Source organism: Lichenostomus cassidix, chromosome 2 (assembly GCF_008360975.1).
Source record: "Lichenostomus cassidix isolate B80296 chromosome 2, HeHo_3.0, whole genome shotgun sequence".
Lineage (NCBI taxonomy): Eukaryota > Metazoa > Chordata > Aves > Passeriformes > Meliphagidae > Lichenostomus > Lichenostomus cassidix.
In genome coordinates, this window is record NC_139482.1 from 41,166,177 (window position 1) to 41,193,473 (window position 27,297).

Sequence of the window (27,297 nt, forward strand, 5' to 3'; positions counted from 1 at the left end):
GGCTGAGAAAATAAGCAGTGTCACCAATCCTGTCTTTCTATACAATGATTTAAAAACTTCAGATCATTCTATCCTTCTTTTAGAGTATAAAACATGAGAGACATTCTTCAGACTTCACCAGACATAATCCAGAACATGTATGAGCAATTTCAATTTTAGTTTAAATTTAATTTAAATTTTAGTATTGTTCACATGTATTGAATGCTTTTTATAGTCAGTATTAAGACATGCCTACCCATGCATACAGGAAAATCCAGAAAACAACAGAGGAAAAGGAAAATGTTCTTTTAGTGCTGAAAATCCATAGAAATTCCGTATCATCAAACTCTGCAGTGACATACTAGAAATCATTCATGAAGGAGACATTCTGCTCCATCAGTTAATAACTCTTTTTCTCTACTGAAGTAATCTCTGCACACCATCGCCAGCAGCGCATGGTCTGCCGACTTATCTCTAGGCAATTTGTCTGAAAGATTTAATGCAGTGATTTTTATTTTTAAATCCTTTCCATTACTGACTGCATGCAAGTTGAAAACAATTATTAAAAACATGGGAAAATAAACAACACAATAAAAATGCTTATATGAAAAACAGAGCATCTGTAAAAAACAGTTGTGTGGAAAAAATCTTTGGACATATAAATAGTAATAGAAATGCAACATGCATGACTTCCTTAAAACTCTAAGTCAAGCTGCCCTTGTGAGAAGTTTATTGCTTTTAAAGACTGGGAAATAGTCCGTTTGTTGCTTCATGCTTTTTTGGCAGGATTTGGTTGGTTGGTGCTTCATTTGGGGATGGGTTTTTTAATAAAGTGTAATATGAAAACACAGTCTCTCTCTTTCTCTCTGACATTCACACAGACACTTCCTGGAAATACTATTTTTTTGCTTTTTAGAAAATAGTACCAGAAAAAATACTTTTCAGAAAGCATTGGGAGAGGACAGGAGGTGAGACCAGCTTTTCCAACTACCCTAGAATAAGTCACAAATTATATATGAGTCAGGACATTTAACCATTATTAAACATGCATATTTCACAGGATTTTCCTCTTTTATTTCATAGAGGCCACTGTTTTTCTTAAATGCAAAAGCAGATGAAGGACAGAAAAGTCCACACACAAAAAATAAAAACCTTCTAAGTCACTGTACACATGATATATTGTGTTGCCACATGAACCTAATACAGTCATCAATTCTGACCTTGAGCAAGGACTCCTCTTGCAATCTTGACATGTATTTCATCAACACCACAAACTGTCATACCGTAAAAATCAAAAGCTAAAACAGACAGCCAGTATAAGTAGAATATATGTGTATATGTACATACACACACATCTATCAAGAATATATCAGCGTAAGATACTGATACCTGGAACTCCAATGTCACTAAACAATCACACTAGTAACTAATTGGATACACTAGCTACCAATTCAGCTGATATTCACAAATCCCACGCTATTTCCATTAAACTTGCCTGCTTTCCACTATGTATTCTGGAAAGGGAAAGAGCATAAACACACATGCAAAAAGACCACTGTAAATACTGTTAATCATCAGCTCAGAAAGTATACCTCACCAGCTGAGAATTCTGACAAATGAAGGTAATTTGTACAAATTCAGTAAAAGTATTTTTTCAAATTTAATGCACTGTTGTTTTGAGTTAAGCATAACCACTGCAGAGCAAGTGAACTTCTGCCTTGACTGAATTACTGAAAAGCATTCTCAGACTACTCTAGGTCACTTGCTGTGTCCATCTTTCTACCTGACAAAAGACATTTTCTGACAAGGATTTATAGACTTCTCACTTTTCTTCAGTAAAGTCACATAACAGATCTTTAATGGAACTCCATATATAGCATGCAAGCTAGAAAGACAAAATTACAGTTAAATATATTACTAAGGTGAAATAACCAAGAACAGAGGTTGCTGCTGGAAGCACTTCAATACCTCAACACAAATCTCTCATCCAGATGATTTTGCACTTCAGCTTTAAAAGGGTCTAGTGTAGAAACATGTACAAGACCAGATGACCACCAGTAACGTATCTGTATACTTTGCTTGCAATAACACCTGAGCTTTGGACCAAAAAGAACCTCACTGAACAGTGAACAGGAAAGAATTCTACCCACAAAGCTTGAATCTGGATTAAGACCTACAGTAGCCTCTGTGAACAAAAAAATGTTTTAAGAAAGGATCCTAGAACACCAAGTGATATACTCTGAAAGTGTCTTGGAAAGATGGAAGCAGATAATGACATCCTTTCTTGATTACTGCTTCCCTCCCATTACCGGGAATGAGCACGAAATTCTCCATTATCATCACCTCAGGGTAGCAGCCAGCTTGACCTCAATTATTTTAACGAAGCAAACAATGAACATTAAAATTGGAATGACTTGTTATGTAATAGTTATTAAGGCTTAGACACATGCTTAGACACATATCCTATCAACGAAGCTTCAAAGGAGCAAGTTAATTTCCATTTGGCATGTAATTTGCAGACAGAGACACAAAAAGGAACAGAACAAACAGAACTATACCTCTGACAATCAGGATGGAAGCTAATCACCAGGGCACATTTCTCTTCAGTCCTTGCTTCTGCTTTCAAAATTCAATTTTTTCCTTTAAAGGAGAATGAAAACAAGCTCCCTCCACCCCCATCCATTATTTTGTTGTCCTTTCCTTAACCAGAAATCCACATAATCTCAGTTATGGGAAAAACTGAAAAGTCACTTGCTACATATCATTGTCTCAGCTAACAAAACATTATTTCCTTCAGGGTTTTGTTTTGGCTTTTCGTGCTCAGCCTTCTCACCACGTGCTCCACAGGGTGGTTCCTTGTGAGGAAAACCTTACAGAACAAAGATTAAATGTCATCAGGACTGAGTCTAAAAATCAAGCCTAAGACAACCAGAAAATCAGGGAGCGGAGGAGGCAGGCTGGCTCAATTGTTTCCTGCTCTTAGCTGCCCTTACCAATCTCCTGCTGTTTCACTGGTAGCCATCAGCACCTCCTGAGCGCAGCTCTTATTTACCTACTTCTGTCATGAACATTTTCAATTGTCTAGTTAATTTCTTCATATACTAAACATGAAACTATGCTCCATTCTTTACACATTCGATTCCTACTTTATATTTTCGAATTCTCTAACTTGGACACTTGCTGTATATCCTTACAACATAATATAATTCTATTTTGTGAAGACAACATTCATTAATCATTTGATGAATTACAGACTTCTCATTGGCCTACTATCCAGCAGCTTATTAATCACACCTGCAAGCTCCCTTGCTGTTAGCTGCACAGCTACAATAGTAAGACTTTGTATTTTGTAGGTCTGCATACTATTGCTTTAGTCCATTACAGGTGCCCAATTAGGGGGAGAGAGGGAAAAGAGGAGACCCAGGTCTTTTTTGTTGAGTGGTCTGGAAGCCTTAAACATTGCTTCCAGTAGCAGAGGAAGAAAATTAATCTACCTTCCCAATAAATTCTCAGTTGGCTGCAGCTTACGTATATGAGAGGAAGCTCCTCTCTTCCTTCCTTTAAAATAGGCAGAAGCTCAGCAAGAAAAGGAGCCGACCTAACTTAACTACCTGTTTTACAAAAGCACCTCTCTGCTCAGAAGAATGAAAGACAGGATATATATTTAACAGATCTATCTCCAAATACCAAAGAGTATATAATACCTATAATTGTCAGTGTTCTCTGGGACTTCATGAAGAAACTTCATTTGGACGTAAAACACTCCCAAAGACAACCTAAGTGTTCTGAGTTTCTAAAGAAGTTCACTTCTTACACCGGGGAAACAAAGAGACACCAGAGAGAGCTTCACAGCCCTTGCAACACACGTGGTTACTCAAGAGGGTCCAGCAGGATCCCTGAGAATGCCTCGAGAATACTCAGCAAAACAGCCCACCTACTTCTGGCCAAAACAAATCAGATGCTCCCCTTTGCTACCTCCTTACCACACTTCCTTATGACAACAGCTTCAGACATAAGGTTAAATGCATGCTTTCTGCATCCAATCTGTCCTACCCACCTGAGAAATGAGGTACTGAATGACAGAAAAGCAACTGGAGGCAGGAGTGAGGAAAAGACCTTGTGCCCATGCAGACGGACTAGGACAAAAAGTTCAAATCTTGCCAGAGAATATTTAGGCAGACAGACAATCTTGGATTTTCTAAGGATGCTTTTAGTCTTAAATCAATACTCTGATATATATTCAGCTTTTCTTAAATGGCTTTATATTATATAAGTGAGGGGAGAAACCAGGAGGGGATGGAAGCTTTTCCTGTCATCCTCCCAAAATCTTTTAATTATTCTGAGAATACCTTCTTGCTGCTTAGATCAGAAGAACATTTCTCCCTCCCAGAACAACATAAAAACAAGGTTTTTCCCTGTGGAAGAAGAAGATTTACAAACAAACCAAAGTATTAAAACAATGGAGGAAAATAAAATTCCTCTGATAGTGTCAGCTGTCTAAGAGTGTTTCATGGAGCTTCTCCACAAGTCTTCAGGTGAGAAACAAAATCTTTTTAGAAAGAGCTGGTTGTCATAATAAATACACAAGTGAAAGTGTGTGATTCAGACAAATTGTATCAATGAGCACTGCATTTTCCCATAAATCTAGGAAGGCTATTTTTCTGCAAAATCATCAGTATCAACCTAGCACTGGTCATTGCCACCAGAGGGAGGTCTCTGGGAATCAGGGTCTGCTGCAGGAGACATGACAGGTTTTCTCTTTTGCCTGTTGTGTTAGTGATCCCTGTGAATACTCCACGTATCTAAGTAATATATGACATTTTGTATAAAAACAACTAGCAAGTGCTGGGTTCCTTCATCATGGTCCCTTTCCTTGAGTATTTTCTATTAACCATATCCTACTAATAGTCACCTACTGAGATTTAGCATTTACTACCAAACACAACTCAAGGGGAGCAGAGTGTTGGCATCTTGAGGAAAAATCAAAGGGAAGAGAAAAAGCAGCTTCCAAGGTTGTTTTTCCCCATCTCAAGCTGCTTTCAGTGATACAGAAACAGAAAACTAGAGAAGCAAAAGGAAGGAGTCCACAAATTCAAGTAAATCTTGGATGGCAACTGGCTGCCATCTAGCCAAGCAGGAAGCACACTGTTCTATTTTAAACCACAGAATGCAGCACTGAGAGCAGTTTATAAAAAGCACTTTGTGGGAAATTATTCTTACGCAATTTTACTATAAAAATTACCTCGCAAAGTCATTATTTTTAGTCATGGAACGTTATTCATAAGCAGATGTTATTCTGTGGGCTCTTCCGAGTAGCAGTTTTTCATACACTTCAGAAGGATCACTTTGCTGAAGTTAACAGCTATAGCCCCAAGCTGGAAAGCATATTTTGATTATCAGGAATTCAGGCTCATTTGTGAATTTCAAGCATTCCAAAGAGCTCTTAAAATGTTGCTGCTAGCCACTGAGTCAACATCAGCAATCACAGGAAAATTCTATCAGCACAGTGCAATATAGGACACAATTGATAAAAGATGAGGTTTGGACATTGAGTGAAGTTTGTCTTCAGAAGAGAAAAGACCATGATGAACATAAATTATACATTTCAACTTGACTAGCTTCAGTGATGCAGAGCTTTCTCTCAGAACATTTGGTACTGGAAAAAGTAACTGAACTTTTTGAAATTGTTATTATTATTATTATTCCATTCCACGTGGGAATATATAAGCACACATACTGCCACTCAGAGAAGTCCAATATACCATACAGTATACAAACTTCTGATGGACAGTTTCTTCCCTTCCCCAAGACTGCTTATAGATCCTCTCACTCCTCCTCATAATTAGCCACCTAACTTGTAGTGTCCAAGCATAAAATTAAATTTTGTTTCTGTCATTTAAAAACTCTCAGGTGTGGGTAAATACTATTTTCTCATCTTGCAGTCAATTCACCTCATCTTTTCTGAGAAGTCAGTGAGCTGTCGGTATCAAGGCTATCTAATCTTGCCCTTCCTGAGTCTTCCATGAAGTATACCTCTACAGCTTGTGACAAAGCATTCCAAATCCATCCTTCTGACTTCTCCCCATGTACGAAAGCTGACTGTCAACTGGTTTAAGTTGTGTGTGTGCAAGAAGTGCTAAGAAGTATGTGCAAAAACATATGACTGTGCTTCCCAGAAAGTGGCAAAGAGAAGAAACAAATACACGGACCATAATAAAAATTAAAAATCACAGGTATACGTCTAGTACCTAAAATACAATGTTGCTTTAAAGCACATGTCAGATTTGTGTAGATGGAATTCAGGTTTGCTTGTTGGATGAGATGTTGCTAGCCATCCTCATTAGCCATGTTTTAAAAGCATGCTGTCAGAAATCAGAATTGCAAGATGCAGGTAAGTAGCTGGTGAAAAGCACCTACATAGCACAGTTTCCAAAGCTTTCAACACCTGCAAGACAAGCACTATAATGAGAACATGCAGCAAAAGCTGTTAGAGATCAGGTCTTTGTTAAATGAGAGCTACAGTGCTTACAATTCACATCTGTTCTAAACTCAAAATGTTTCCTGTGTTTCTTAGAGTAGCATAAACTACCTCAGGTATTACACAAGGAGCTGAAGATTATAGTAAGCCCTCAATAAAAGTGTATAATAATGTAAACTTAATGGTATGCTTAAAATATATGAGCCATTTCTATGGTTACTTTCTCCTTGAGGGCATTTATGTAAGTACTTTCTGTACTTAATATCTGAAAGTTGGCTAGCCACCTAATATTACATTCTCATCTATTATCACTAAGAACATTCAAAAATATCTTCTACTTAATTTAATAAAAATAGCATGTAAGTGTGGGTTAACAAAATGGCCCATGTATCTTGGAAGCAGTAATTTGCATTACAAACAGAGTTGCAGAAGGTGCCCCTTGTCACCCTTATTCAGGGTTTGCTGGAAAAATCACTGCTGCAACAGCCAGACACCCAAAAACCTGCACTGAAAACAAGACCATGAGATGTGATACCCTAAACTGAGAAAAGATTTACTGAAAAAATAAAAATTTTCTTTAAAGCTTCATCTTCAAACTGAGAACTCTTGATTTTAAAATACTGCAGTATATGTGCTATAACTTTGAAAGAAAACAGCCTTGTAGTTTTAAAAAAATATAGGTATGTGTATGATATGCTATGCTGTTTTACACATAAAGCAGAATTAAGCGACAGTTTTGAAGGCACACAGAAAACTGGAGACTAAATTCCCTTCAAATGTGACTTCTCTCAAGATCCCTTGGGAACCTACCATTTACTTGAAATGTAATTAAATATTTTAGTAACTGTAAAGAATAATCTTGGCTTCTTTGCAATTGCTTAAGAAAATGAATGCTGCAGCAGTCTCTGAATGTAGTTATCGTACATACTGTATTATCCCTAATTTATAAATTGCCATTTATTAAATGATGGAAAATTATCGTCTGTGCACATGCTCAATTACTGCTAAACTACAGGCTGGAAAAAAAATCATGAAAATAAGGCATGTTTGTATTACTCATATTTTTCAGGTTTGAAGGGGGGCTGCTAGGGGGAAATCTCAGAAATAATGAGCCAGGTTCATTCGTGACATAACCCGTATGGACAAACAGTGTAATTTCAGTAGAACATTTGCTCTACGATTCCCATAGCAACCTTAATTCTCCCTGCCTGGGTATCTGGAACCCAGGATGACTCAACCTTCACATGAATACAAAATCAAATGCACAGAACAAAGTGAGGTTTAGGAAGATGCTACTTATATGCAGTCTTAGTGACCTCAAACATATTGCAAACACAAGATAAAAGTTCAGAGATCACAGAAGTATTCAGCTCATGTTTATGTAATGATAACAATTGGTTTATAGTATTAGAATAATTTCCATCTCCTCACCCCAAAGTAAGACAGTTAATGCAACTTACTGAATTTTTTTTTTAAGCACATGCACATTTACTACTCCAGGAGGTATTAGACTGACACTGTTAGAGATTTAAGCATCCCATTTCCTCCCCAAGGAGATGTTTCTATTGATCTTAGCCCTACTAACTTGAGATATAATAAGCAGATACAGGAGATGAGATATCTATAGACAAGTCAAACACCCTCCAAAGAAACTGCCACTGAAGGCACCCAATAACTGTATCTGTTCTACATGCTCTCAATTCTGTTTTTCTCTCTATGGAGATGAAGGGCAGGCAATCATACAAATATTGCTGTACAGCCAGAAAACCATTTCTGTGTGCCCCGCACTGGTATTTTCACATTGCACAAAGATCATGTTCCTACAACAGAATCCCTGTTTCTTGGACAGGGAGTTGTTGAACAATCCTAACACCAATTCAGAAGTGCAGAAGTAACACCTGCAGCTGCCTCTTTCAGACGTCATGTTAGGTTTGAAACCGGTTTATACTGTTACAGGTTTAATGCTTCCAAACAAGTCATAGTGGCTCCTGTTGAAATGCAGCTGGGAGCAACCATTTGGGTATCACAGAGCTCAGCTGCCACTGAGTTGTTAAACGTACCTGTAACACAAATTCGTATTACAACACTTCTCAATTCGAAAAGTGTGTCTAAGCACAGGTAAGTAGTAATAGCTGTGGTATAACTTACACTGCCATGTTCTGTGCCAAATAAATATCAACTACAGAATTAAGGCTAAAGGCCTCATTTCTATTGATTTCAGTGGACACAAAACTGACACAACAGTTTTCTGTTTGTGTCTTTTGCTGTCTTTTCCTCTGCCTCACTTTTCTTCAAAAGAACTATCAATTGCTTTCTGAGAAACACCTGATTTTGGTTTGAGTTTTTTCCAAGCACTTTTACATTACTCATTTTAGAGTGAAGACATTCATCCCTGTTTCTCACACCCAGATAATTAAAGTGAAAAACTTCTTTCTGAGTTTGCAGACAAATGGAAGTGTAATACATCCAATACATACAAAGTACAGATGCAGTGTTATGAAGATGTAATCTCTTAAGTAATGTATCTCATTTTCTGACTAGCATCCATCTAAAGACTACTTATCTTGTATATGATATGATGCACTTGATGAAAGATGATCTACAGGAGGAGCCTTTACTAATTTATTATGTATAGCAGGGCACTGGAGGAAGATATTTTAAATACAAGTCCAGGAAAAAATGGATAGTTACAGCTAACAAAGGCTGCTCCTCTGTGTTCTTTCCCTCCCTTTTCCAAAATTGCCACTCACTTTATCACCATATTATTTCCAAGGATACCTGGATTTCAAAACTGAAACAGTATAAATACCTTCTGCAGTATCTATGAGAGATGAAAAGCCCTGGTCAGTACAACTGAGAAATTTGTCTAGAGTTTATTTACTACACTAGTTTTGAAATGCAGGAAGACTCTAGTTAAAAGTATCAACCACAAACTGCCATGAAGAAAACATCAAAAAGCTACCTTTTATACCAAAACATGCCTGAAAGAAAAATGGACATGATTTTAGGTAACTAGTTTTATATCTGACTAGCAAAAGCACAGCAACACAGACTTCAGCTGTGCTATTGTAGCTACAGTCCATGGTTATCAGCTCTCCCCTGATAAAGCATCCACATTACTAGGTCAGAAAGACTGAAGTTAGCCCAGTTTAGCAGCCCATCCTACCTCCATACCTTAGGTGAACATGAGACCATTTTTATCTGCTAAGACCAAATATTTGATTTATTATTCATGCAGATCTAAAGGTCATCTTTGTTACAAAGCTCGCTCTCATCTTCCCGCACTCCAAAATCAAGGTGAGAACTGCCAGTGAAAGCAATGATCTAATACAACACATAGCACTTCTCCCCATTTGCACAAAGTAATTTTACACAAAATTAGACACATACTTTCAGGAACAATTATAAACAGTATTTTAAAATGGTCTTTGTGCATAATTCACACTGCATAAGCATGATGTCCTGTATGAGCTGAATCCATTTTTTTTTATATGGTCTTATTGCACAACCTGACAGAACCTCAACACTATGCCAAACATCTAGAGTTACAGCATTCCTTTTGCTGGGACTCACTTTGGACCTTATCCATCGAGCTTTCCACGTACATACTTTCAGAGAAACAAAAGAAGGACAAAAAAAACCATTGAAATAAAAATCAAAACTTGACCTTCTCAAAGCTTCAAAGTAAAATCTGGCACAGATCAAAAATCATCAGGATTGCTCCCAGTACCAGCATAAACAGACTGCAAAACTAACTTCAACATACAGCTCAGTGTATGTCTTCACATAAAGTTCACACATGTGAAAGTCCTAAAAGTCTGAATGCTTCCCCAAGTGGTTTAAGTACTGCATCTTCTTTTTCACCTACAATGCTGCCTGTGGACTGCTATAATTCTGTAACAGAATAAACACTTCTCCACAAACAGCATCCTTTTTTGCTAACAGTAGCTAGTCACAGTCCCTAACTTTGCTATCCAAATACTACAGTGATCTGAAGACACTCATTTCTCACTTGAAAAATCCTGAGAAGTGTTTTAGAATCATCTCTTTCTCCTAGTAACCACATAAAATTGGACAAATGCAGCCTCACAAAACTGCTGACAAACCTTACTCCATGAAGACCTAAGTACAAGTCCCAGATTTCCCAATACTGTAAGGGAAGAAGCAAAGAACTATCACTTAGCTCCATAATTCCTGCAGGAATCAAACAATAACTGTGTTTATATATGGAAAAGGATGTGCAAGAAGGAGTAGGACTGTCATCTTACGAAAAAGCAGTCCTTCCCAAGTTCTGGGACTGCCCTCTGGCACATAAGAGATGTCACACTGGTAGAGGCCCCATGAAATTGGGATCTCACTGTACCAAATGTTCAGAAACCCATGCTGATGACTAGTCAGGGCATCAAAAGTTGTAACAAACACCACATTTCAAAGGGATCAGAAAATCCTTCATTGGCTTTTTTAAACTATGGGAAGAAATATTTCTCTGGATTTCTAGTTTTATTTCTTGAAATGTCTGTAAATAATTAATATAAGTTACTACAAAATCTTCACGCACTTGGTTCTTTCACAACAATCGTAACACTGGCAGAGGTCGTACCAGAGTCAGACACTCTCAACCAAAATAAAAACTATTCTGAAATGAAGTGTGACACTATTTAGTTCAGTGACAGCTAGAATTTAATATAAAGTATGGTGTGGCTACTTGGCATAACGTTCGAGTTGATTTTAACAATCTACAGTAAAGAAATCTGAAAGTTTAACTCTATTCATAAATTTCTAAGCGGATAATAATATGCATAGTTTTAAAAACAGATTGAAATTTCAAGACCACAGAGACTTAGGTTACTATAAAATCACTTACTAAAAAATTAGCTCCAAGTACCCCTTTAATGCTAAGTTATGGTCCAAAGAAAGAAGTAGGATCTAATAATTCTGCATAAAGTGCAACACGCTGCAGATCATTTCTCACAAGTTAATGTACAGTTAATTTTAGTCTTGATGTAACATTCCATAAATCAATGTGGACTGGACTCTTAACACCAAATTAATACAAGCGAAAATCTGATTTAAGAGAACAATATTAAACAGCATAAAAAATTACATTATGATGAAAACTAATGCTCCTGAGCACCTTTTCAATTCAACACTATAAAAAAGTAGGTCAAGTATTAAAACATAAATTTTTTATAGCAGTCAAAAGCTCCATACTTATGCTCAATTTTAACACACCAAAATTTGGAAAAAAGGTGAAATTCTAATTTCACATCAGAAACATTTATTACATGTGCCATTCTGCGGACCTAGACAGTTGTATTTACTACATTTACGTAATTTTTCATGTCAGTTTGGTGCTAAATAGACCTCTTTGCTAAAATTAGTTTCATTCTAAAATTCTCTATGCTGTTAAAAATACAATTAAATCAGCCAGAACAAACCACAGAATGAAACAACGTGTTGTTTATTCTTACTACGAAATGAAAAAAGGGGGAAAAAGAACAATCAAGTATTACCAAACATCTTGCGTTATACAAAATATGGGAGTATATTTTGTCCTCTTTACAACATGGAGATACACCTCAATTTTTTACAAATAATATGGCCCAATCAAGAAAGTTCAGAATTGAGTAGCAATTTCAAGTTCAACACTTTCTTGGGAACATTGTCCAAGCCAGCAAAGACCACACGCCCCAAGCGAAGGATGCCCCTTTTTGCAGCATTCCTGTTTTTCAAAAATCTCATATATAATATGGTAGCACTACCATACCATGACATTATTGTGAAATTTAAAGCACACATGCTTTCTCTCATGTTCCAGAAGCAGATCAACTTTTTCCATTGACTCAACTACTGTATTTTATAAGGTGTAAAATTAGCTAATGTAGTCATACTTATAAAACAATTTTTAAAAACTTATCTGCATGTCAAAGCTTCAATGGCATCATTCAATTAGGGGAACAATTAGCATCGTTCTATAATCCTTTTGCACCCTCTTCCTTACATCCAAATCATACCAAACAACTTTCAAATACAAAGCAAAGATCTGGGCATTGAGGAAAGTCTTAACTATCTCTCTTAACTTTACTTTTAGCTCCTATTTGTCATTGTTTCAGATTAAAAAACAGGATTAGAACAGATTTAAGTGCACTTTCGTGAAGGGCTCCGGATGCACCTCTTTATTGATAAATTTAACAAAGCAGGGTGGATCTAACAGTCATCAGTTGACTCATATAGGGAACAAGAATATTCTCTAAAAACACAGGTATCATATACCCAAGTCTATTGCATTCACGCTGGAAAAAGGGGCAGAGGGAAGTGCACAGAGCATGCTGTTGAAATAGAATCTGCTTCCTTAATCTGGAAAAAACCAGACTTATCCTTTCACAAGATAGAAACAACATCAGTCAGGCAGCCACTCTTTACAAGAGACTGGAAAAGAGGGCAGAAGGTCTGATTTCTCTATTGTTATGCACTTTAAGAAGCAGCACACACACGAAAAGAGATCTAATACACAGAAAGTTAAACTTCACACACCTCCTTATAAAATTTTCTTATGCATCATTCACGTTAGTACCATTTTCCCTCCTTGAGAAGTACTAGTTTCTTTCAACCATTACCATATCTTCAATGTCTAAGGGTTTTTTGTTGGGGTTGTTTTGTTTTTTTTTATTGCAGCCCTCTAAAAGGAACTGGTGCTGCAGCTGATGTACCACTCATATGAAACAGAACAAAACAGTTACCTTCCATGATTACAGACTGAAGTCCAGTAATAGTTACCTTTTGTGGAATAACATCACATTGCAATACATTGCAAACAAGTGAGTCAACAATTCACTGGCCTCTTCTTCAGGGATGATACCTGACCTCTTACTCATTCTTTTACTATAGGTTAGCATTTATTTCTTCCAAGTGTAGTCCTTTGCAACTGATTACATTTTCCCTTCCCAACTTATTATGACCGTCACATACACTAATACTCTTTTAAATTGCTTTCAGCCTTACTCAGCTTCATTTGACAAAATTGCAGCAGCTCCCACTGTTGATTTTATTAATAGGTTTAAGGCGCACTCTGAATTCAACCTATGAGAGCAAATACATTTAGTATGCTAGAAACAATTTGTGGGAGATGACTGGTAGACAAAGACAGGATATTCTTATAAAAAACAAACAGATGTGTTTTTTCTATAATGTAAAGAAAATGTGGGTGACATTCAGACAGTGAGCTCTTCATTTTTAATGTTAACTAGAATAAAAACAAGCATTCTTCATAAGGATATGCAATTTAAGCCTTCATTGTGAGCACACACCATGAATTTATTCAAATTCTTAACATGAAAGACAAACCAAAAAATAATAAGGGATGAAAGATGAAAGTGTGTTCTGTGAAAATCTGCCATACTATTTAAGCCTAAAAGTCTACTATTTTTGTTGTCTGGAAAACAGACTTATATCAGTATGAGTTAAGTTTCTTAAACACTGGTACAAACAGGCTTTAAAAGAAACATGCCTTCTTCTTTGGTCTTCATGCCTTTGATACAGACAAACCATTTTTCCACAGCAAGCCAAGAAATATAAACTTGACACAAAGTTAAGACTACAGCACTATAGCAACAAACTGCTGAGTGTGGGGAGCTATGCCTTCCTTCACACACATTCATCAGACTTATTCAAGCATTTTCCAGCTATATTTAAATGCTTCAGGGCCCACTTTCCAATCTGAAAAGCTTTGTTGCACGCAGCTTCAAAGAGATGTTCCTCCAGTACTGCAACACCGCTGCAAAGTCTGGGAGCTGTAGCCAATCTATTTCATTTTTTAAACACATGTGCACACCAATCTTAACATCAGCATTAAAAAGTCCATATACACCTGACCTGAAGCTGAACCAGAACTAAAGCCTGTGTCTTGCACAGCAAGGGGATCAAAACAAAGCAGTCATACAAAGGAAACAAAGAGAATCATTAACTTGTCAGACTCAATTGCTTATTCTAAAGCAGAATAAGCACTTCCAAGTTACAGCAAAACAGTAGATGTTTCTCTTACCTCTCGGACTTCATGGAGTTGACCAGATCGCTGGCTCTTCGCTCTTCGAGCAGCTGCAGGTGATTTGTGATGTGTGATGGTTACAACAGTTGGCCCACTTTGATTCATGTGTTTCTGACCACTCGGAGATGCAGAATTAACTGTCCCAGGAGGCAGCAGAGATGAGCTTCTACTTCGTGAGGATGAGATGCTCTAGAACAAGCAATAGGATGGTGATATTAACAACCTTTACGTAGTAATAATTTACAATTCAGGCTATAGTTTTGTATTGTTCTACTTTCCTTACAAACCTAAATCTGGAGGTGTAACTGCTTTTTCCTTCTGAACCACATGCATTGCTCAGTAGAGACGGTCTTGGAAACATTAGAGCTATTGTCTTCACTTCTTGGCTTGACTGTAATTGGCCTTTGCAAAATCTTCACAATTATTACATAATAACATGCTGCTTAGTTCTCACAATCCTACTTTTTAGGAATGCTTGGAAGGATTTTGCAGACGAAGTCACAACAATGCCAACACAAATATTTTTTTATTAAACCATTGACCTACAAGTCATCAAACTGGCGTGAACAGCAAGGAAGAAAAAATCTTAATGCTTTCATTCAATGAACTTCTGAAACAGTGTTGTATTGTTTTCAACATGAGGGGAGGTGCAATTTTGGCGAGGCAAATCCACACACCAACTAAACATTAACATTTAAAACAAAACATGGTTTAAAGAAATCAACACATTTTGGAGTAAGCTTGGGATAAACCCAATAGACAAAAAAGGCTAGAAATAAATCTCCAACAGTATCTGCAGTATGAATACTTTTAACATTAAAGAACTTCTGTTTTTATCTAACCATCTGTCAGTATTGCTATCTCAGTTTGTTCTCTGCAGACCTCAAACACAAGTTATCCTGAAAATCTAAATGACAACAATTCTCAGTGAAGCTCAGATGGGCACCAGGGCTCCATGGAACATCATATATGAAAGTGCAATATACAAAAGGGTTTCCGTTCTGTTTGAACTTTTGATTGCATCTCTAAGGTTAAAACTGAAACAGAGTAACTTCTACCTCACTAAACACAAACCGGTTCAGAGAGTAACATTTAGTAGCACTTTAAGACAGTAAACACACAGGCCCATGGGTAAAGCACCTTCCCACCCTTCCTACAAACTCTGCATTTACCAATGGCAACCTACAACATTGCTAAGACAGTTACCATCAACAGGAGGTGCTTCTCTTGGGTACAACCTCTCTTCTTATACCTTACAAGCCACTTTTTGCAATTCTGTGGTAGTTACATTAAAATACTTCAAACCAAGATGGACAGGTTCCAACCAGCACTGGAATTGAAGTCAGGCCTCATGTTACCACCACACTAACTGTAAAGGACAAGGCTGATTATCTGGCACTGCCAAGGTGGAAGAGTAAAACAAGTTACACAAGTCCTTTTGCCACTCCCACACAAAACTAGACTTTAGACTTTTAGAAGGTTTAAAAAATGGGTTATCATATTGTCAGTGTCTAAAGAGCTGCTAATCTCATAGAAATAATTATTATTCCATTGGTCTAGACTTAACATTTACAAATGCTTCTAAGAATGATGGTCTGACTGCTTTTGAAATGAATATGTTCTTTGCTACCATGGCAAATAAGATTACAGTAATAAGCATCTGTTCAAAAATTATCCACCCTGGCTGATAAATCACAATTGCATTAAAACTGGATTTGACTCTAAGGCAAAAAAGCAGCACTAGGTATAATTCATCACAAGGGCATAGAAGGGTGCCAGGTTTATAATTCATATTCCATTTGAAAGAGCATGGCTTAGACATAACTACAATTAAAATAAGAGCCAGAAGAAAAGGTATTTGGGAGAAAGAAGGGGAGGAAGGAAACCTTTTCCTTTTTTAAAACACATGTTTCACAGAAAAAGGGTATTCGTAGTATATAAGAGCAGAATATACTTCACTGATGTTTGTTCTTCAAACTGACTAGCATCAGAATACTTCTAAACTAAACTAAATTTAGGGTGTAGAGGAAGAACAAGATAATTTTTAAAAATTTTTTTTTGATCATAAAATCAACTTATCTTTCAGGTTAATAAAAGTTATTTTTGTTTTAGAATGAAATCTTTTGAGAATAACTGATACTTTAGTATAATACTATCACAATAATAAAAATACACACCTGCTATTTTCACATAGTTAAACAGATCCTAAAATTTAGACCAACAGCAGCAATGTAAAACAGTGAGTTTGTCCATTAGTTTCACTTAAAAGAAAACAGTATTCTGTGAGAGGCAAAGTTTTATTACGTTTTGATTTTCTTGAGGGAGAGCTATAGATCTGCACATAACAAAGTAATGCAAAACATATATGGAAAAATCCATGCACTGGTGCTGTTTAAACACAGAATCAAGAAGGTATTCTAGAAACAAGTCAGCTTTCAGCAAAAATAATCTCATTTAACCTGCACATTTTGAGAAACATAAAATGAAATGCATGTTCATTCTAAAGTTAGTATCTCCATCATTTATATTATTTGGCAATACAATGCTATTTTGCCTCAACACAGAGTTTCCAACTGCAGTGAACCATCTGCAGCTGACCACAACAGACAACCTGTGACTGCAGCTCCTGCCCCACACTTTCTCCCATGTCAACTAACATGAAATGCCTTTCACCAAACTGCATCTACACTTGAGTCAAATTTGCTCGCAAACTATTACTACAAAAGCTGCTAGCCAGCTGCCTTTTTTTTTTTAACTGGTTCTGTAAGTAATGAACACATTTCCAGGAAACAGGTATGGCCATCATTTGAGTATCTTAATACAGATTAGTTTTTTTTTTTTCCACAGCAACATTTGCTCTTCATCGTATCAGAAGTCACTGGGCTACACCACCTACACTCCTAAACTGTGACTTGAGACAGAACAGTCTGTGGGACCACAGTGCACTAAAGCTGGCTTTTCCTAAGTTTTGCCAATGTGGCAGCTCACACCAACTTCTGGTAAACAGTCATTTAGAGCATGCATTTGGGGATCATTGGAGCAGGAGAGAAAAATCAGAAAAAACAGCCCATCTCTAGTTTCAGCAGTGGGTGGTGCTCGAGAAGGCTGTCCTAGTATAGGGACACTAGGTAAACTCCAATCTCTACATACACAGATACACAGCCTGGCAAGGGCTGCCCATAACCCACGGCCCGGTGCACCTGACACTCAGCTCTGTTGTAGGGCAAGGCACAGAGCTATGTGATCTCCAGGGAGAGATCACCTCTGCCAGTGAGTCTCCTAGAGTCTTCTGCTTCCCCTCGAGGCACAAAATAGTCATCAATCCTATGTAGCTCATCCAGCCAGGGAGATTGGCAATCTGGAATTCGCACATACGTAACTCTGTGCCAAGTATCAGAGCCAAATACATAGGTCCGTGATCAGCTCCTACCGGTCTATAAGCAAGTTCTCCTCACCTCTTTGTTTTCTGTCCCTTTATACCCTTCATGCATCTATAATGACCCAACATCTCCAAACAATGTGCCAGAAAATTCCACCAGCCCTTAATCCTCCAGCACTTAATTTTGGGATTATTCTTTAGAGGGCATGTGTAACATACAAGCCTTAAACAAGCTCGGCACCAGGACCTCTGGCTGTGCATGAAGCTATCTGTAGGTGAGGCCCCATGATGAACATGAAAACTTGCACCTTAAAACTTGCAAAATCAGTCACAGCCAGTCTGCGTGTGAATGTCTGCAGGAGGCAGTTTTTACAGCCACTGAATACCTTTTCAAATTGGACTGCACTCCTCCACTGCCAGAGAGAACAGCAGCAGAGCACTGTGCCTGCTGCATCCAAGGAAATGGGGGAAGCATCCAATTCCTTCTGACAGCTTCTTCCTGTCACTGCCAGAAGAGGACTCTCTAGGAACTGCAAACTCAGCCCCTCAGGCACTTTTGAATTTTACAGCACATTGTCAACACCTATGTCCCAGCCAAATACTTGACTCCTCTTTTGCAGAATTTCTTCAGATTAAACACTGGAAATGACAAGCATCCCTTCTGCATTGACACACAGCTGTTCAAAAATCAGAATTTTCCATTTTTGTTAAAATGTTAAAATCTGTGTGAAGTTTCCCACAGCTAAAAACACTCTAATTATACATCATACTACAGCAGTCATTAAAGTCACTCTCACAGGAAATCAAAGCAATGGCAGTAACTCATGGGCCTTTATGCCTAATCCCCTGCTCTTCCCCCAGCACTGCTCATATGAGTGATCTGCCCCTGTAATTATCATCATGTATTACTTTCTTTAGTGTCGCTGCTTTCTGGCTCACAAATAAATAAATAAAAAGACAGAGAAAAGTCCAATGAAAGGAAGACATAAGCTCTTCAAAAATTAGTAATGCACAGTGCCAATAATGAGTCAAGAAATCCACAGGCTGAAGCATCCCAAAAGGACTGCAGATTTTCTTTCCTGAGGCTACACGTTACCATTGCACCAACATTCTGCCTGCTAATAAAATGAAACCAATAAAAGAATAATAAAGAAGCTAATAAAAGATTAATTTGTAACTTGCATTCATATGGGTTTTATGACCTAAAGCTAGCTAAAGTATGCTTAGCTAACACAGATCTGGGTTAAGATTTTTATTTTAGTAGACTGTCCATCCCCAAGATAAAAAAGCAGTACAATGAATGCTTTTATTTGGAGATCAAAAATCCTAACAATTAAAATAATGGAACTGCAGAACAGTAAGTTCGAGCTATAGCAATGTTTTCATGACTCATTCTCCCTGGAGATTGCCCTTCCTGTTCACAAAGAAGCTGAAGTGTTTTTCACCATTTACCAGAAGCAAACAATTTTGTTTATTTTGGAAAGTAAATGCAATGTTCCAGAGATCAATAAAATCATTTCTGAAGTGAATTGTCATATCTGCTTATGGTTGATAATCATCATTTTCACAGGCACTGTGCCACAGATGTTTTTCTCAGACTAATAAATACCAAAATAACATTCCTTTACTCCTCTGCATATATACAGCACAGAACCAACGCAGCTTTAGAGCTATGGGAAGTCACATGCTAGCAGAAAGTAATTACAATTTTGAGACACCACCATTCAGTATTTTAATTCCCATCTACTTCTCTTCCAATGCATCCTAAGTAAACAAACACTGATAAAAGATAAATGTAGATAGAGCTCTGCTTCATTTACATTATAATCATTCACAAATATTAAAATGCAAATGACTGAATCTACATAACAGCCAAACTTCAGCTCTGCAAAGGGATCAGCTTATGATGTTTTCCAGATTTCTGTCAAGCACTACCTATGGTACCAAATTTTCTGATAGAATATTATAATGCTTCATTATCTTCAGTAAGGAAATATATGTCTTCCTTTTAAGCAAGAGACTATGATAATCATTCCATCATAAAATCTTTCTGTGGCTAGCACAGTTTTTCCCATGAGAGGTTTTCTTGTGTTTTGTAAATAAAGATAAAGTTTGAATGTTTTGGAACATTGTCCCAGAACTTGGGCAGTGCAGGCCTGGCCAATCAGGCCTGGGGGAAGGCTTCTGACTGACCAATCTGGGTGACTTTTGAGAACTCTATAAATGTGATGAAATCAAAACAATAAAGGTCATTCCTTCTTGCCACTGAGAACCGATGCATTCATTACTCTGCTAGCTGCTCAACAGCAACATCTTTCTTCCTCAAGAATCATTTGAGCAAATTCATATTCAATCCTAAATGGATTTTCTTCCATTTCTCTAAAAAGGTTTTAGAAGCAGAGAGCTGTGAACAACTCTTACTTTCATGCAACTTCCAAAGGTAGGAAAAGAGATGTCAAACACACACCTATCAACAGCCAAACACTGCTTCCTTCTCAGCCTCACAACTGAGGATTTCAGTGCATGTTCTAATTAGAAGTGCCATTCTTCAGTTGACTTCTACAGGTCAGGGATGAGAAGAGGAAGCAGACAGGCATATCAACAGAGGGAAGAGTAAAGCTCAAAAGGCAAAGTGGTTTGATATGCACAGCAGAACCAAAACAACACTGAGAAAGACTTGAAATTTTCACTAATCTGGCTTTACGAAAACTGTTATCATGCAGATGTTAAAAACAGCTTGTCAATGATGCACTTAGAAATTTAAAGGTATCTCTGTGGCCATTCATTAATAAGGCAAAGAGAACCCTGATAAAACCAAAGATCTATGATAGCCATTCTTCCAGCTGTGGAGAAATATTACACATCTGCCTCTTAATGATTTGATAAAAGTATTACATTTGAGGCATTATTGCATGTAGTGTTTCACATTACAGCTAAACTGCTACTGCAGTTGACACTGAAAGGAGCAGGTTTGGACTTTTTTTTCCCCCGCCATTACTCCAGAGAAGTAAGCAAGTAGAGAACTAGAGACAGAGGCACACATTTCTCAGTGAGCTGGTCAGAGAGCTAAGTCCTTCTCCGTAGGATGCCATTGTTTCTACTTCTGATGCCTAAGTTAACAAGAACTGGAAACATGACAAAACCCACACAAAAGGTGGCAGCAAAAGGAAGGGAATTGGACTGCAATTTACAGCGGCAAGGAATCAGCAAATGAGTTCAGCTTAAAGATGAATCCACACAATCCAATTTTAAGCAGCTAGTTCCCTGTACAGCTCCAAACCTAATGCTGAAACAACTGAGTGTCTGTCTCCTTATTCTAACATAGACCTAAGCTGAAAGTTACCACCAAAGCATAATTTAAGACAGAAGCTACTTCACAGGGTAAAGGTTCTGTTCCCTGTCACATTCCTGATACAGACACATTGAGATACACATGGGTTATATGCAAATCCAGCATTATTGCACACACTGGCATTAAGAGCTGGTTTAAAAATCTGTGTGTTTGTTTTCAGCAGTGCTTTTACAGCCACCATCATTAAATAGTCAAGAATAAGGGAGTATGAAACAGAAGAACTAAAAAGCTTGTGACAATTTCTGGATACAAAATTATTCTTGGAAGTTACCACAGAAATTATGCGTAAGCCTACGCCTTCTTGAAAGCATTTTGTATCATTGAATTTAAATCTGACTAATGCTTTAATTAAAGCTTGTACAAAATATTCACTTAGAATAGTCTGAAAGAACCAGCAATCCTATCCAGCCATAGAAGATTTTTTCCAATACAGTTGATTTGGCACTTGTGGAGGTTGAGCAATCTGTAATTAAGTGAAATGAGATTTGTATGGGAATACCAAGAACATTAAGATTATCTGACAGCATGGGAATTATTTGCCAAAGAACACTTTCCTTCTACCGCTTTTTTTATCATTACCGTGTAAAATTTAATTAAAACAAAGTCAGAGACTTAGCTTGTGTTATAGCCACTCATTAGCTGTATAGCTCACCTTTGGACCATTCATTAAGATGCAACTAAATTTAGCCATTTAGTCTTTAGTATACAACTTTTTCTTTTTTGCTCTTTTTTTAATCACTTCTCTATTTAATTTCCTCCACCACTTCAATCCCCAGCTGAAGCTTTAAAAACAGTCACAACAAGTCAATCAGCAGCATTTTGAAGCAGGCAGTAGCTGTGAAAAAGAAAGGAAACTAGTGCTGATCAAGATCCAGTGCAGCAAGAAGGAATGATCTCTGAATATTCCACAGAAAGAGTGAACAGTGACACAGCTTCAGCTTTGAAAAACATACTCCAAATTACCATGTTTTTCTATGAATCCCCTTCTGATAAGATCTATTCAAGATCTCAAAAATATGTTCCTTCTCCAGTATGAAAGACCTGTCGACAAGAGTTGCTTCACTGGTATTCTTGGGAAACTTCCCACTGCTTGCCTGGTTATCCCATTATTTTTTTCAAATTTAAAATGTATACTACTTGCATAACATAAAATATACCCCACACTGCATATTTTTACCTTCCCATTCCACCTCCTTCAAGTGTATGACTCCTACAAAACAACTAGAAATTTCTGCCTCTCAGTATTCCCGTGAAAAAGGTGAATTTAAGCCGTAGAAGAAGCTGGAAGCAAACACCCAGATTCCAACTTTCAGATGCTGTTCCCAGCTGAGACAGAGCTTGGATTCTGTTCAAACTCAAGAAGCTTGGAACACATGAGTAACTATCTGCCTGTTCATAACAGCCCTATGAAAGACAGATAACTTGCAGTTTTCACTTACTGCAGCCCTTAAAGTATGCAGAGAGGGAGGGATAAAGAGATCCAGCCCTGCTGCCACCAGAATAAAAAAATCACATCATGACAGTCCTATCAATGGTAGAGCTATTTTAACGAAACCGAAAAATACAGATGTTTGTTAAGTCCTCGATTATGCAAAAGTACATCAAACATATACCCTTCTCTGTATCATTACAGACCTTTCTATGTAATTCCAGTCCCTCAGCTAAACACAAAAGAAACAGTAAGGTGGCTAAAAATAGCAGAATGCTACTTTATGTAAATTTAAAATATTTTAAAGAGCATGTTTCCACTCCCATGCTAATAATAATTTAGTATGAAGTACTGTCATCTACAAGAGGGAAAAAAACTCACAAGAAGATGAAATGAAAGAAATTAAGTGGTTCTTGCTTCTCTTACTGCCTATCAGGCAGTGGTTTTGAAGCAAGAAACCTTGAGGGAAAGAAAAAAAAAAGAAAAATAATAGAAAGACACTCTTTTTCTAGTTTCTGGAATTTCTGTGAAGGATTGCTACCTTGAAACAATATCTGATCTCCAAAGTCTAATCATTGTAGCATTAAAGCTTTTGATCCCTTCCTTTTATAAAGAAAAGCAGAGAGAAGTTTTAAAACTTACTTGCAGATGAAATTCAAGTTAGCATTATATGCAATGCTAAAGTCAGGTAAAATATTCTTTTCAGTTAATACTCTAATACTGAGAAGATAGGAGGGGGCAAAAGAAAAAGGCATATTAAAAACAAAGAAGCTGAAGTGTTTTTCACCATTTACCAGAAGCAAACAATTTTGTTTATTTTGGAAAGTAAATGCAACGTTCCCGAGATCAATAAAATCATTTCTGAAGTGAATTGTCATATCTGCTTATGGTTGATAATCATCATTTTCACAGGCACTGTGCCACAGATGTTTTTCTCAGACTAATAAATACCAAAATAACATTCCTTTACTCCTCTGCACATATACAGGAGCAAACCATAGCACTGTAGGTCACTCTGCAAGAGTACAAGTAGTCCAGTGAGATGCTCCCCAGTCTAAACCCTTCCAGTTTCCAAAAGTTGTGTCTTAGATCTTCTCTTACAGACACTGTCTGTATTTACTAGCTTCCCACTCATTTAGTCAAGACTTTCTAGCAACATCTTGCCTTTCAAATACTTTTCAAATCTATAAATACTTTTGACATCCAAACCATCCCAAAATAATCTCAACTTTCTATTCATATCCTTTTGGGGGTCTTGAATTTTCTGCTTTGTTTGTTTGTTTTTGGTTTTGTTTTGCCTGTTTTCAACTCCTTTTCTTTGAGGCTCCCAATACCAATGTTATTATTAACAAATAATTATTATTATTAGCTAGCAAATACTTCCTATTCAGTCACTGCAGAGCACTTACTATACTGATTTGTCCTTTCCATTCTCATCCGCAGGAAAAAAAAAAACTACAACGAAGTCAAATTTCATCACACAGAGTTCATCCTGTACAGAGGAATAACAAATACAATGAAAAGTACTTCATTTTCCCCGCTCCAATTTTTCATTTCAGAAATGGAAGTGAACCAACAAAAGTATTCAATACAAGTATTTGACAGAGTTAGAGCAGTCTAAGTATTATCTCTTTTGTTTCCTGATAATTTCTAAGATTTTGTTTACTTTCTTTGCACCACTACTAACTGCTGTTTATTTTCACTGTTGTAACACCAAGATTTTTCTCTTGACACACTTACTAATTCAGAACAAATCAAAATTCGTAGATACTACTACCAGCTGAAGGAGCTCAACATGAAAGGTAGTCTGAAGAGAAATTATTACTAAGTGCAACAGTTTTTACCTAAGGAGGAAAAAGTATCCCAATTTCAGGTACACAAAGATCAGCTTCAACTAAATTACTGCCACTCTAGAATGAGATTTTGCTATTAAAATAGAATAACTTATCAGAAGGAGGCAAAAGGATAAGAACAAATCCAGTATTAAGAAATATTATGGAAATTAACAGAGTCTGGAAGTGTAAGAATCAGTATGCCATCGCACAGGTCTCCAATATCATATATACTGAACAGCAGTTTTACCACCTCATCACAGCTACATTAGAGATGCTAAACACTTAAATGCATTTAAGAAGTGACCTGAAAACATGTTGAGGAATAATTCATTGATGGCAATTGAATATAAAAAGTTACCATCACCATCTGGCACAGGAGCTGCAAATCAACAACTGTAAGAGTATCCAGATCAAGCAGAGTTGCACCTGAGTAGTACTGGGCCTTACCTAAATAAAAACTATACTGAACTGCCACGCATAAGAATTTTTAAAGTACTGCAATACTCAAGCTACTTAATTCTCCTTCAAAAAGGGTTTTACTTGTAATACAATCGCTTCCTGATAAGTCCATGTCACTCAAAAAGAACAAAAGGTTGGTTTTACCTCACCTAACTTCAATGAACGGCAATCTCCTAGAAACACCACTCATCTTTTTGAAGTGCAACTTTCAAAGACACTCAGGATCACAGCTTTGACTGAAGTTAACAGAACACTGTTATTATCAACATCTTGAAACAGTGAGGAATCCTTTCAGCTTGCAGCTGTATGCATTGTTTTAATACAGAAAACAATTAGTCATGAGAAAAGCAATCTTTTTTATTCTTGAAGGATATCAACAGAAATGCTTCAAGGACTGAAGAGCAGGAATTTTGTGTGTGAGATTTAGCATTAACACCAAAACCATACATGAAGACAGTAATAATTAATTTCTAATGGAGGGTTTTGTTTATTTTTAATATCTTCCACTCTCAAAGTGTATTGGAATTTTAACAGATTCATGCCATTTTTACTTGCAGGTAGAAGACAGCCTCAACCAGTCATTTTGCTGTTTTTCAAGTCTACACTATGGGTTTTTTTACTCTGTCCAAAATATTTTGCTGTTTGAGGAAAAAATTGTGGACAATTACTTCCAAAGAGAAGTAAATAACATAAATCTTCATATGATGAGCTCTTTCAGATTTAGTAAAGAAGATAAAGACTGACTGCTGTTAACATCTATCTGAAGCTTCCTATAATAAAAGTCACTAGATCCTATAAAATTAAGTAAAAGTAATGTTAGTTAATACTTTTAAGTACTAATCAGGACATCACACAGTGTTTAAAAATAAATGGTTGATCCAGCCACTCAATTAACCATACACTTCATTAATTTCTCATTAATAGGACAATGTTTATTAAGATCGCCCAAACTGAGCTAAGCCTGCTCCAGTTAGTGACAAATGACAACTTGCTGCTTTTACTCAAAACCCTCTAAACATCAACCCACTAATTACAGCAACCAATCTATTTTCCAGATCATGCTGTTCTTCACCTACAGCACTTAAAACATAATTGTTACTTCTCACTATTAATTATTTACCTTAGAATCACCTTCCTTGTGATGTTTGGCACAGGATCGAAGCTGAGTTATCCAGTATTGTTTCTCTTTTGCATCAGCAGCTACAACAGAAATAGTAAAATGCAGGGGATCACACATAAATCAATACTCTTTTTTCCACAAGAAGTGAAAGAGCAGGGCAGAGAGGGAAAGAATAATTATTGATTAGGATGCAGTATAAATCCTAATTTATGCTACTTAAGTACACTTGAGTTTTTCAGTTCAAAACATCTAAACCTGTACTTAAGAGGCTATGGCCAATTGAAAGATATAAGCTTATGAGTCCTCTTCATAGTTATCTCCTCCATGTGTTAGTAAAAGCAGAACTACCAACCTCAAGATGATGTTTTTGTTCAAAATTTTTCATCCACTTTTGTTTCACGTCTCTTTTTGAGAAGGACAAGGGCCACACCCTAGTATTTAAATCAGTAAAAGCTCTACACTCAGGCTGTCAGCTACCAGACAAGCTACCAGTTCCCCAGATACTTTAGTGCTTGTCTTTTAATGGAGTTCAAAAAAATCTCTCTCTAAACCCATGTCATTCACATGCAATTTAAAGACACAAGAATAAAAATCACAATTTTCCCCATACATCTTTTAAAATCAGCTTTAAAAATTATTGAAGAGTTTGTCTGCTCTCAGGTGGCTCCTGTGTAATATAGTAAGTCTGTTTAGGAGAGAAGCTTTTTTTTTCTTAAACAAACAACTACTACAGTAATCCTCATTAAGAATGGCAATACAGAGTTGATAATTTCAGTAAATATTTTCTCTTACTTCCTCTGTAATTGAGTATCTTAACGGTTATTGACTCAGCATAAAAATTGTTTACTGGTGTTAATCAAATTCATAGTTCTCTTTAAATTAAAAGCAGCATATTGTAAGCATTTGATAATTTCAAGTGATTGGAAAAGCATAATGAAACAACAAGCATTCATGATTTCTAGCTGTGCAAATTTTAAAACATTTTAACAAATTCTCCCTGGTTGTTCCTGTGTTTCAGTTCTATGTGTGAAAGAACAACACACTGTACCACAGAGGACTCCTGCATACTTAGTCCTGCTGGACAACTGATAAACTGTGGTCAGAATAAAACTAAGAATACTTTTGTTACACTACATTACATGTCTTTTTTTTTTAATAACAGTTTATTTTTTATAAATTCATTTGATATGAAAGCATAATGATAAATCAACTGTACTGAAAA

The 27,297-nt window shown here is 36.8% G+C and overlaps 1 protein-coding gene across 2 annotated transcripts in view; it reads right to left on the reverse strand.

Annotated features, from left to right (window-relative positions):
• The window catches only part of OSBPL10 (oxysterol binding protein like 10), a 114,166-nt gene that overhangs the window by 54,669 nt on the left and 32,200 nt on the right, over positions 1-27,297 (reverse strand). For both annotated transcript variants that reach the window (XM_085051174.1, XM_085051175.1), the window contains exons 3-4: positions 26,076-26,155; positions 14,499-14,690 (exon numbers count right to left, since the gene is read on the reverse strand). In XM_085051174.1, the coding sequence (XP_084907300.1) occupies positions 14,499-14,690; positions 26,076-26,155 (272 nt within the window). The remainder of the gene's footprint in view (positions 1-14,498; positions 14,691-26,075; positions 26,156-27,297) is intronic.